Below are 13,172 nucleotides of genomic sequence, written 5' to 3' on the forward strand. Positions count from 1 at the left end.
TGGAACCAAAACTCTTCCAACTTGGCCAGAAAAAAGCTGCAGGGACTGTGTAAGTCTGCTGCTGGAAGAATGAATCACTCCTTCTTCCAGAGTGGAAGCTGCCAGCAGCTCTTGTGGAGAACACATGCAAGATGTGATGCCTGCTGAAGAAATCTCTGTGAGACCATCCTCGCATGGCTTGACCGTACTGCCTCACTGAGACCATTTCTCCTGACTCCCTGCACCTCACCTGTGCTCAGTGTAACCATGAAAAAAATGTCAGCCTGTGCCCATGGCCAGATGCCTGGTGACTTGCACATGACTCAAAGCCCTGGTGGCCTTTGACACTGTGGAGCATGTGAAATCCCTGACACAGCTGCGTAACCTGGCTCAGAGAAAGAAATGCCTCAGTGTGGTTCCACTAATTCCTCACTAAGTGCTCCCAGATGGTAGCAGATGACTTTTCCTCCTGTTAAGGGTTCCCAGATGCGATACGCAACAGCACTCAGTGGCGATCACCTCCTCTGTCCAACATCTGTACAGGGGCTGTGGAAGCCAAGTATATGGCCTGCAGGGTTATTAATATCAATGCTACTTTATATATATATTTTTTGATCTGGGAATTACAGCTGCCCTCTGACATGCCTGATATTGAGGACATACTGAGAGATGAAAACCAGCTTGATGAAGCTCAAGTCCAAATGTATAGAGATCACATGAATTAGGGGAGAAAGCCTTTGGGGGATCCTATGAATCAGATTGAATACAGAGGTTGCTGGGTTGGTGTAAAGACGTGTGGGGAACAGTGAGGCTCGTTGCGATGCGGAGCATTTCCAGAAGGGGCTGCAATACTGCACGGGGCAGAGCCCGGCGCTCTTCTGCCCCTTCTGCTTGTGCCTCAAGACCTACGCTGCCTTCACGATGCCAGCCGTGACATAAAGCGACAAACCCAAGGCGAAACCCCAAATCCCCGCTGTCCCCCAGCTCCCCCAACCCCGCAGCCCCCTCAGGGCCGGTCCCCTGGCTCCCTTGGCCCCTCGCCTGGGGCCCTCCCGGCCGGGGCCGCGCCGCCTCCCGTGGGCGGAGCGGGCTGCAGAGCGGGCGGGCGTGAGGCAGCGCGGGCAGCCCGACATGTCGCACCCGTCCCCCAGCGCCCGGCCCGGCAACCCCCGCAACCCCCGCGCCTTCTTCGATGTGGACATCGGGGGCGAGCGAGGTGGGGGCCGGGGCTTCGGCCCGCGGGGCGGCGCGGGCCGGGGCGCTGCGGAGGGGAAGGGAGCGAGGCGGGGGAGGGTGGGGGGGGCACGGCGGCAACATGGCCCCCGCGGGCCCTGCGCGCCGCTTCTCGCCCTGCGCTCCCCGGGCGCGGAGCTGCGGCGCTGTCGGGGGCACCCGGAGGGGGGACGCGGCCCCGCGGGGCCCCGCGGCCGGGCAGGGCCGCCCCACGCGGCGCAGCGGGCGGCTGCGGCCCGGCACGGCCCCGGGGCCGCCATTTGCTCCCCGCCGGGCTGGCGGCCGCCGCGGGTGGCGGTGTCGGTGGGGGTGTTGGAAGGGGTGGGCGCGGGGACGGGGTTGGGATAAAAAATGACGGGGAAGGGTGGCGGAGCTGTGCCTGGAGGCGTGGGTTTGCGGAGCACGCGTTGGCGCGGTGCTGCCTCCAGAGCGCCGTGCGCCCACCCTGAAGGGTGAGGAGGGTGAGGTGGTCTGCTTTGTGCTGGCTGCCAGCCGTCTGATTGCGTTCCCGTGTTAATTAGGGTTAATATTTTCACATTCGGCGTCCGGGAGAGTGAGGCGGTTAGGCCGAGGAGAAGAGGGGAGCATCCCCTGATGGCGGCAGCCCCCGTCAGGGGCCGGCTTGAGACGAGATGACAGTGGCACAAAATCCACCGATCCGCTCTTGGGGGGTCTGAGATCTGCCCAGGTTTCGCGTCCTTTAGCTAAAACCCATACATTTTTGGGTGTTAAGGGTTGCTTAGTAGCACCTGTAACTCTACGTGGCCATTATTCGCCTGCAAGTTCAGCATTACTGCGTTTCAGTGAAACGGGTGCTTAAGAGAATGAGGAGTAAGGTTGGTTTATGTGCTTACCATAAGCTTTTTGATCAAAAAAGTCTGAAACGTTTATGTCCTTTGCCCTGTAATACTCAATAAATCACTGTGCCAAGGCCAGAACTTAACGTTATCTCATTTTCTGTCATTTCAGTTGGACGCATTGTCTTTGAGTTATTTGCTGACATTGTACCGAAAACCGCTGAAAACTTCCGTGCGTTATGCACAGGAGAGAAAGGAACAGGGTCCGCAACTGGAAAACCTCTCCATTATAAAGGATGCCCTTTCCATAGAAGTAAGTTCTGTGAAATCCTCCATTATCAATATTTGAAGTAATGGTAAATGTTATTGTGGAGCATTTGTTGAACAGATAACGACTGAAACTATGTTTTTGACTTTTTGATCCTCCTAATCTCTAAATACTGTCTGCCATGCATAGTCAATAAATTTGCATTATAAATTCAGCAGTAAATTAGCAAAACTAATTTAATGTGAATTGTAAATGGGTTGAAGTGGTTTTCAGGTAAAGGATCAAATTTCAAATAACATTCACTGAGTAGAAAAGGAATGTGTGGGTGAGGATAACTAAAAGGTGGTTTGAGTTTTATGTAGGTGCAGTGCTGATGGCTGGGATTGCTCGTCGTCTCTGAATTGTTTGGTCTGCAGTGCCTTTCCTGCCTTGCTGCTATATTTTGTAATTATTTTCTTTTACAGTTATTAAGCAGTTCATGGTCCAGGGCGGAGATTTCTCAAATCAAAATGGCACTGGTGGAGAAAGTATTTATGGTGAAAAATTCGAAGATGAAAACTTTCATTATAAGGTAATCTATTAAAAATAGTAATTGCATCCAGTTTTTGAATTTTCAGTAATTTTTAGTTTTCTTCAAGTTCAGCACTAGTGCTCTTTAGGCCACTGTTAATGTATTTTTAAGCAGTGGAATGAATGCAGCCAAAAAGCCCCCTACTAGTTTGTCCTTAAAGTCTTTATTGAGCACAGAAGAAAGGGTTCACCTTATTAAGAAAAGACAACCATAGCCTACAATTTCTTTTTGATTGCACCATCAGAAATTAATTTGAAACAGTATTTGTTTCATTGAAAGAGGTAGGGATATTATTCTGAAAGAGTGACAAATAGGGTTTTGAGTATGCATGGGTCTGGATTTGAGGATGTAGTTTTAAGAGATGCTGGCTTTGATGGCAGAGCTAACTTCAGAAACTCTTACCCCCCATTATTTATTGCCACTTCTGTATCAGAGCTCACTAATTATAGCACCAATGCAACTGTTCATGGATCCATTCTATACATTAAAAAATGTATCTTTTAAATGAGCTATTTCATGTATTTTATAGTGTAGCAAGTTTGTTCACCCTGCTACAGGATGGCAGGAAGGAATTTCCTACTGTGAGAGTAGGAAATTTCAAAGCTATCTTTGTCCTCAAAATCTGTGTCTAGTGATACCAGGGAGACTGTAGCTGCATGTGCCTTACACATTCAAACAGGTACAATTAACAGGTACAACTCTTGGAACACTGCTTGTGTCAGGATCTGTCCTGTACCTTTCCTTGTTTCTTGGGGAATTGGCATTAACTTCAGAATGCCCATCACCATTCTTCAGGCTTCTCTTTGATACCAAAATCCAATTTGGTTCATGACTGCAGGGATCTGTCTTTTGACGCAAGACTGACTTCTTTTTCTTCGTTTCCTTCTGAAGAAGATATGTTTGTCTTCTATATTTTTAAATCATTTTTAGAAGTTTTAGTTCTACCTTTATGTAAAATGGGTATTCCAGACAGAAAGGGAAGAAAACTGCCTTTTATCATACTGTACAGCAGGTCCACGTTTGTTCTTTTGGTGTTTATATGGTTACCTGTAAATTGGAATAAATGGTAAGACTTTGCCAGTGGTCAGCTTATAATGTCAGGTCACTCCCAGTCCACTTTTTTGGTGTCACTTCAACTAATGGCTGTACAATTGTGAAACATCCAATTTACTCAGTCCCCAAGCAGTGCTGGTACCATGCCAATTTTGCAAGCCTTAGATTTCTCAGTCTGATTTTTCCAGACTTCTTTACTTGTTTTGTAAGCTTACCAAATGACAAGCAGAAACATCATGGGAGAAATACTTTATCTGCAACATTTTTCAAAACAATTTCATGGCAAGAAAATGCACCTGAGTTATCGAGAGTTCTGTTGATAAATATGACTCACTTCATGGGACTGCTGCCGCGATTTGGTCCCAAGCAAAATGGAGTCACATGTAAATGTTTTGAAAATCAGAGCCACCATATTTCTGGCTCTTAACTTTGTGACTTTTCCTCTGAATGTTTACAGACAACATGTGTAAGGCAACACCAGAGCTTACTGTTCCTTGGCTCTTTGTTTTCAGACCAGTGCTGTCTAGCATTAGTTGTAATTAAAAAAAAAAAAAAAAGAAAAAGTGAAAACTTACCTATTTCTCAGGTGATCTGTCCCAGCTCAGTAGCTGACCACTGCAGAGTGGATTGATTGTAGAAGAAGTGGACACAAAATGTTCAGAATGCTAACTCACACATCTGGCTCTGCACGCTAGGACACTGGGTTCTTTATACGATGTTATAACAGATCTTGTTCATGTTGGTTGTGATTTGATGTGCAGCACGACAAACCAGGGCTGCTGAGCATGGCAAACGCGGGACCTGGCACTAACGGCTCCCAGTTCTTCATTACCACGGTGCCTACTTCTCACCTGGATGGGAAACACGTGGTGTTCGGCCAAGTGATCAAAGGAATGGGTGTTGTTAAAATATTAGAAAATGTCGAAGTAAATGGAGAAAATCCTGTTAAGGTAAGCAAAACCCAGGGCACCTACGGGTGGTGGTTTTTCTTGTAGTATATGAAGCTTTATGAAGTCACCAAATTGATTTGACCTTTATTTTTTTGAGGAGGATTAAATATTTTTTTTTCCAAAGCAATAAAAGACCCTGTTTTTAACAGGTTGCTTTGGGGAAAATATTGAAACATTACCTCTCATTCTCCTATTGTAGCCTTGTCGCTGGAACCTAGTTTAAATATTAGAGGACATCTGATTTCTTGAATCTGAAACATAACATGTCTTGTGAAAGTACCGGGAAGGGAGAACGGTTATTTTGTGGTTGAAACCTCTTCAAACAGTTACACATTTTGAGGTGTTCTAGAAACTTAAGTGAGGTGGAACTAGAAGGTGGAATTCAAAACCTTACCTACCAGATAAGTAATTGTTATGAATGTTAGGTCAGAAATAGTTTTATTTCTAGAAAAGCTGTCGTTGTAGGCCATGCCAGTTTTTGCTTGCGTCAGAAACAAAGACCTCTGTAACATTAAAAGACTTGGCAGTTTGAGAAAGATCCTTTGTCTCTAAAGTAGTGAAATTTCAATGGCTTGTGTTTTGCTGAAGCTCAGCGTGCTGTCAGCTCCTCTTCCAGCCCCCCTGTAGAGCGTGGGTATGGTGTTGGTGGAAGGCTGCTTCCCAAAGGCAGTGCTTACTGTGATAAAAGCCTTTTGGTGAGGATAGGCTAATTACGTGATAGGCTTCTGAAATCCACGCACCCAAACAACAGATGAAAAAGATTTCTACTGAGTTTAAAGAGTACATAGAAGTTATGGCTTTTTTTTTTTTTTTTCAAAAGTTCTCAATAAGCAAACCTGCTTATTTTTCAGTTGTGCGTCATTGCTGAATGCGGAGAGCTAAAGGAAGGAGATGACTGGGGAATTGTTCCCCAGGATGGTTCTGGAGATGCTCACCCAGATTTTCCTGAAGACTCGGATATAGACTTAAAAGACGTAAGTAGTTTTCTTTTAAGGTACTTATTTTATAGAATGCAATATAGTAAGCAATCTGAGTTACATGGCGTCTGCGATGTTCACTGAGCCTTTTTTTTCACTCAATGAAGATTAAGTGGTTATGTTTAATTGTACAAAAGTGAATGCTGGGGGAGGAGATTGTAATCTTTTTATTTTCAATTACAACTGATTTTTTCCTAATAACTAAAACCACAAAAGATTTTTTTCCTGTCCATTTCTTTTTACTCATTTTTTGCTTGTGCTGTAGTGACAAAGTGTTATTATGAGAACTCCATCCCAGAGATGACTAACTTAGTACATGCACACTTTTTCTGTACAAACTTTAACATAATTCATCCTTTAAAAATTGCCTCACTTACTAAAAATAATAAAGGATAAAACTTTAAAAATATTTTTAGTATATCTGTGCTAGATGCTCTCAGTTCCCAGTAGCTGTTTGCTGTTCATTTTGTTCAAACTGAAGGAAGACTGGTTGCCGAGAGTTAGGGAGCAGGCTGGTGAAAGCAGCTCTTATGCAGCTTCTTACTTTATCCTGATAGTGAAATCGATAAGCTTTGGAAATCAAACACTGTGAGAGGGAAATAAAAAGGGGGCCACGATGTATGTGTAGATTCCAAATTAGAAACGGAGATAATAGTAAGAAACAAAAACTTTACAGCTAGAAACCAGAAACTCCTTGTATCTGGCTATTGATATGGTGAAAGAGGTTTTGGATGGCATTTTCTGTGGTCTAGATCTGAGCTTGGCAGATGCCTGCCTCCCTTAACTTTAAACATGTTTATACAAACTAACCGCAGAAACCATGGTGACATTCATCTTCTGCTGTGATGATCAGTTTTTTCAAGGATATTAATTCTAGCTGGGTAGAAGTGTAAACTGATAGTCTTATAAATGGCAATATATACATTTGACAGATCTGAAGGCAACTGTGGTACTGACAGCAGTAACCATAAACTGGTTCTTGCCACTGGAAAAGTAACTTAACACTTGAAGTATATGCTGTTCTGGAAATAGAAGTGATGGATTTGATGCATGCTGGCAGTTTTCTTTTTCTTCTGTAGATGTTTGAAGTGCTTTGAGAGAATGATGTGTATTGCTATGACTTTAGTTGAGACCATGCAGATTTCAGGTGACTCTAGTACCATTTTGAGAAGCAGGAGATGAAATATTCCTGTGAATAAGGCAGTCTTGGTTGAATACTTTAATTGTTAGCATGCCTTCCTTTCTGTGTATAATGGTCAACGCTGTTATTTATAGCTTTCTGTGTGGGTAGCAGCATTTAGGGGAAAGAGTTGTACTGCTGTGTTGTCTCTGGTGTTTTCTCACTCTTTATGCTGTAGAAAACCCATCGGTAATTTCATCTTTCAGACTATTGCATTACTTAAAGTATAGAATATTACAGAAGTGGTTTGAAGTTAGTATTTATCTAAAATTGGAATACTCCTGAGATCTTTGAAAGAAGATGGACGTGGGATCCTACTGTTAAATATAAAGTAAACCAAGACTTTTCTCATAAGTAAATTTATACCTTATATTTTCCATCTATTTATTAGGTTGACAAGATTGTGGCCATAGCAGAAGACATAAAGAATATAGGAAATACTTTCTTCAAATCGCAAAATTGGGCAATGGCAGCTAAAAAGTATAGTAAAAGTTTACGGTAAGGCTATCATCATTAAATGAGATAGTTCCTGTAATCCAAAGTAATTCTGATATCAAGCAATCATATGTGCATTTTAAAAATGCCTGTTGCTGTGTTTTTTTCTTTTTTTTTTTTTTTTCTTTTTCTTTTAAAAAATAGGTTTCAGAGTCTAGAAAACATCTGGTTGTTTTTTAGCTACCAATACAAGTAGGTCTTCTACTTACTGCTAGGTTAAGAACTATAGGCAAGAAGCATTGTTTTGAATTGAATAAATGCTCCTCTATTAATGCTGCTGCTGTGCTGGTGCATAACTGGGAAGAAAAGCACAACAGCATACAGGGTATTTGGAGAGAAAGAGAGGGAGATACTTGTCAGATTTTGAACAAGCAGTAGGTTTAGGAGATGGGTAAGCTCATGAGAGAGCACCCCCAAACGTGACGCTTATTAATTCATTATTATTTTTTGTTTTGAGGCATTGTGCCATTGTCCTGTCTCCATGTATAATTCAGACTTGCCTTTAAAATCATGATCTTTGTCTCCGTACTGCTCCTTTCTTCTTTCACGATTTTTGCTTTATATGTATGTGGTTCTCCTGTTAACTTTTTAAAAAAGTTATACTGACCATTATATAAAAAAAAATATTAATAAAAATTCATCCATGCAAATAATTAACCCAAGATGCAACCTCTCCCTCTGCCCTCAAAAATCCTTTCATAGTATAATTTTGCCATCCCTCACAATTAGTTGTCTTGCTTACTCTTACTCTTAAGCTGATGAGCCAATGAAGGCTCTTCCTGTTTGTGTAGACAGCTTCTTGTTGATACTCAATTTTTGTCCTAGTGGATGGAAGGGAGAGTAGCTCTTCTGAAGTAGACAAATTGGATTGTTCCAGCTCTTCCTTATGGGTCGTGTTTTCATACTTGAATGGACACACCCTACTGTTCTCCCTGAAGTCTAATACTTTAGGTGGGATGGAGTATTTTGGTTGGCACTTCTCTGGAACTGACAGGAGGAGCTCTTATTGGGGGCATCTCCTATGTCTTCTGTACAGCTCACCTAGCAAACAAACCAGCTGGTGGTTTTACTTTTTTTTTTTTTTTTTTTTTTTTTTATCAGTGTTGCATTGTGCATTCTTTAATGCTTATATTCTATTATAACCTTCAGTTCTTCTTAATGTACTGCTGCTTAACCAGTTATTTTTTATGTCAGAATTTAGACTTTCTTGTCCAAAATGTATAGTTTTCCCTTGTCTCCACTTATATTCATCTTACAGAATTCTTTGGCTGGGAAGCTCTGATTTTGTTTCCAGAATGGTTAAAGGTGCATTCTGTTTGTTTTGAACATAACTCACTACGTATTATTTTCCTTAGCTTCTTACTTTACCCTTTTTTCTCTCTTCTGGCTCTCCTTTCTTGCATGATGCTCAGCAAGTGGACAAATCACTGGGATTATGTCTAACTTACATTTTAAGTATTGCTTATTTCTGTACTCTGAGATTGTATACAAACCATCCAACACTCAAAAGATAGGGATGCAAAATTAAAACTCCATAAGCACCAATCTGCAAAAACTGCATTAATCAGGGCATGCTTAAAATTTGAGTGTACACGAACATGATTTTGGTAAATTAGCTCTTTTTTAAAAAATTAAAACAAGTTCTATAAGCACGCCCTTAAAAGAGATAGAACTTTTATATCCACAACAGGCCTTTGCCACTTGAGATGAAAAGCTGTCAGCATTAACACAGTGTGAATTAAGAAGAATGAGATACAATTTGTTTACCTGTGAGGCAGCGATGCAGTAAATGATACAGCTTGGTCCTGAACCAGGGTCAGTTTTGAAATTCAACAAAAAGCACCTCTGAGTCGTCACTGGAAAGCAGGTGGAGTTAACACCAATAACATTCCTGCCTTTACAAAGTAAAGTTAGCTTTAGTTTTTCACCATAAATGCCTAAATTAACTAAAATCTTACTGAAGAAGAGATGAAACTGCCCTTGAATGTGGAAGGTGCTGTAGCAGCATTGCTTTTTGCCATAGATGAGCGCTACGTTTGTTGGGAATAAGCACTGAAATAAATTCTAATGGGTTTCATGCTGTCTAGGATAGTGCATTTGTCTAAGAATAAAAGATGCCATCAGTACAGTAGAGGGACAGGAGTATTTTCCTCCTTTGGTCTAATACTTACTGAGCTACAGCAAAACATTCATTGATTCATCTTTTTAAATACACAAATACAAATAAATACTTGTAAGACTGGAATTGAAACTGTGTTACAAATGCCAGCTTGCACTTACCTGTGGAAAGATAGCTCAGGGCAGAAGAAAACAGAACTTGGAACACTAACACACGTTCTTTGTAAAACTGTTTTTCTCCAGGTATGTAGAAGCTTCTGAAACGGTGGCAGAAGAGGCTGACAAGCCAAAGCTGAAGACCATTGGGCTGACCTGTGTTCTAAACATTGGCGCTTGCAAGCTAAAACTGTCAGACTGGCAGGGAGCCATTGACAGTTGTTCGGAGGTAAATTTAGTGTTAAGTAACCTGATTAGCAATTGGCCAGTGCCGAGAATGGAGACTGAAACTGCAAAACTTTTTTTAAGTTCTTCTGACAAGTTCAATGTTTGAAAGTATAAAGTAGAATGCTGGTTGTATAGTTATCACAAACCTTCTGGTATGTGGCTTTTTGAAATGATTTTAAAATTGAAAAGGATTTTGAAAGCAAGACTTCTGTTGCTTATTGCCAGAAAAAAATACATACTGGGATTGCTAGTTTTGTTTCCTAAGAACAGAGGTAATGTTTAACTTACAAGGAGAGTCTTCAGTGAAAGAAGAATATATATATATATATTTTTTTTTTTCTGGAAGACTAGTACAAGCAAAACATTTTACTTGTTTTCAGATCTTAAGGGCCTGAATTCTATTTACTGAAATGAATTTTCCAGTCACAGCCCTTTCAAGTAGGGTAGTGGTAAAAGGGAAAAAAAAAAAAAAAAGGAAGGAAACAAATGCAGCTGATCTGCACGTGATGGGGCTTGTGAAGAGCAGGCTTGCTTTCTAGGCTTCTGGTGGCATTCTGCACAGAACATTCATAAACCCATGTCCTCAGATAGACAAATGGAGGAGTAAAAAACTGTAACACGGTATCTGTCCTCAAGAAAATGATCCACTGAAACAGCATTTCAGTGTCACAGAAATTGATAATCCTAATACTTGCAAAGGTGGAAGAACTTTTTTTTTTTTTAATTATAGAATTGTTCGATCAAGGCAAGTCCCTAGCTGTAGTAGCCACCTGTAATGCATTTAGCTTATCATAAGCTAAATTATCATAAATGCATTATCATAGTATCATAACAAGTGTTAAACTGTGTATCGGTGTTTTAATTAGACCACCAGTTTCTGAGATTATCTAGTAGAGTTCAAGTATTGTTGATGAGAAACTATACGGTTTCAGTGATGATTTCCTAAGGCCAGAAGTTTTTTTTTTTTATATTAACAATCTGTAATACATGCATTGTTTGGTGTAAATACGAAGTTACAGAGAGCTGAACCTGTTCAAACAAACCTTGTGTTAAAATAGCTGTAAGCACACTTGGTCCAGCTGAAAACGAAGAATGCTGTGTGCACCTGGTACAGACAGCTACGTTTTTAACTCTAGGCAGAGAAGAGGTTCAAGGCCTTACAGCAGATACATCAAGACGAGCTCTCAGAGGAATACTTTATACAAACAGCCAATACTGAGGTGTTTTTAAAAATCTAGACGCAGCTTCTAGCATGTAGAATTCTTAATGAGTTAATGAATGAAACTAACAAAGCCCCACATTCACACAGATTTCCTCTAATAATTGAACAAATTTTATTTCTTAAAATTGAAAAAAAAAAAAGTATAATATAGTTCTGTCTTTGCAGTAAGAAAAAAACAACGTGATTTTCACAGGCAAGAAAAAGCTCCTGAAGAGAATGGAGCTATCCAAATTAATGGAGGTAGTTTGAAAAAAATAATTAGTGAGTGACTTGACTAGTAAAACAATCTCTTTACCCAGTCACTGTATTTCCTGTTTTGGTATTGTCATATCAGAGCTGGAACATACACATCAGTGAAACCATTTGTGTCAGAAAAAGTGCGATACCTGAAACTTGACTAGGTTCCTGAATCACAAGATGGAGCACTTGCATCTTTCTATCCTACAGTGAAAAAAGCTTTACAGAAAATTCTGTTTTCTTTATGATGTCACTGTAGAGGGTTTTTTCAGTGCGAAGGGAGGAGCTGCAATACAGAGCAGAACAGTGAGCATCAAGGTTAGGATAACCTGAGCTGCAGCAGCAGCTTTGCTCTGACAGCTGTATTGATCAACACAGGTTCCGTTTCATTGTAATGTATGCTGGCCCTTGACAAAAGCCCTCTTGTGGTGCAGCAGTACTGAAAGTGATCAGATAGCCATTCAGGGTGCTCCATTACAACATCCCTTTTTGCAGTTAATGTTTTGACAGCTCACCCTCAAATCAAATAAGGAGATTGCCTGCTGGTGGGAACTGCCATTTGCAGAGATGGGAGGCTGTGAAGTATACTAAATGTTAATGTGACAATTTTATTAAATTTACAGGCTCTTAAAATAGATCCAGCAAATACTAAAGCTCTCTACAGACGGGCTCAAGGATGGCAGGGAATAAAAGATCTCGATGAGGCACTGGTAATTTTTACAATATTTACATTTTTTTTGGTATATCTAAATATTTCACCAGAATATTCATTTATATTTGTTTTTATTTAAGGCTGATCTTAAGAAGGCTCACGAAATAGCCCCCGAGGACAAAGGTAAAATAAAGACGCTTCTCTACAGATCCTATACTTTAAGAATGTAACCAGGGTAATACTTACATAAGAAATCATAACCAGTGTGGTGCCTAAAATAGTGGCTTCTAATAACTGTTGAAACTTAGAAGCTGATTTATTGAGCACAGAGCCCAGTGACACAGAACACCTGCTTTTATACAGCATTGATGTGTCCGGTACCCTGGGCAACTGCTTATGTAGGTATAGTTTTACAGCAATGCACAAAGTGGTCATACTAATTTTCTGGTCTTACCATTACCTAATAGTGGACACCAATACTGTGCTTCCTCCATCCTGCCCTGCATGGTCACCTTCCAGGTGAAACAGAGGGAAAGCCTTTTTGCTGCTGGTATCTGACCTAGCAGATCAAATGCAGTTTAGTGTACAAACATAGTGTACAAAATAATATAGGTAATTTGGTGTACAAAATAATATAGGTAATTTGCAGCAGTGAGACCTGCTCTTGACATATTAGGAAACCTAGTGTAACCTGAAGACACTGTATCATGGATTTTGTTTTTAAACAGCTATCCAGACGGAAACACTCAAAATCAAGCAGAAGATAAAAGCCCAAAAGGAGAAAGAGAAGGCAGCTTATGCTAAAATGTTCGCTTGATATTTTTATTGTTAAGCTTTTAATTCTATGCACTAACTCATGCAAAAGACAAAATGGAGCTGGAGGCAACTGTTCCCTCTCTCATTTGCCCTGTACTGCACTTCTTGGTGTTTACAACTTAAAGGTCTAATAATAAAAACATTGTTCAAAGGTGAAGTGTTTTTTTTTCTTTTAAATGTCTAAGAACTTGTTTTGTGATTCAGGTATGTTGCTCGCAGTATGGGTTATGTTTTTGCAGC

At 40.8% G+C, this 13,172-nt stretch overlaps 1 protein-coding gene across 1 annotated transcript; it reads left to right on the forward strand.

Annotated features, from left to right (window-relative positions):
- The first annotated feature begins 1,066 nt into the window (after positions 1-1,066).
- On the forward strand, positions 1,067-13,083 carry PPID (peptidylprolyl isomerase D). Its single transcript, XM_082759349.1, has 10 exons — positions 1,067-1,195; positions 2,182-2,322; positions 2,742-2,848; positions 4,663-4,851; positions 5,703-5,825; positions 7,400-7,506; positions 9,865-10,006; positions 12,088-12,174; positions 12,257-12,299; positions 12,845-13,083. Exons 1-10 carry the CDS (start codon positions 1,111-1,113, stop codon positions 12,931-12,933), a joined length of 1,113 nt encoding a protein of 370 aa, XP_082615475.1. The 5' UTR covers positions 1,067-1,110; the 3' UTR covers positions 12,934-13,083.
- The last annotated feature ends 89 nt before the right edge of the window (positions 13,084-13,172 follow it).

This window comes from Aythya marila, assembly GCF_965140915.1.
Source record: "Aythya marila genome assembly, chromosome: 4".
In the NCBI taxonomy this organism is placed as follows: domain Eukaryota; kingdom Metazoa; phylum Chordata; class Aves; order Anseriformes; family Anatidae; genus Aythya; species Aythya marila.

Coding starts and splice junctions, on each gene's coding strand:
- PPID (XM_082759349.1), top strand. CDS start 1,111: ATGTCGCACCCGTCCCCCAGCGCCCGGCCCGGCAACCCCCGCAACCCC. Junction 5,826..7,399: donor CGGATATAGACTTAAAAGAC/GTAAGTAGTTTT, acceptor TCTATTTATTAG/GTTGACAAGATTGTGGCCAT. Junction 12,300..12,844: donor AATAGCCCCCGAGGACAAAG/GTAAAATAAAGA, acceptor GTTTTTAAACAG/CTATCCAGACGGAAACACTC.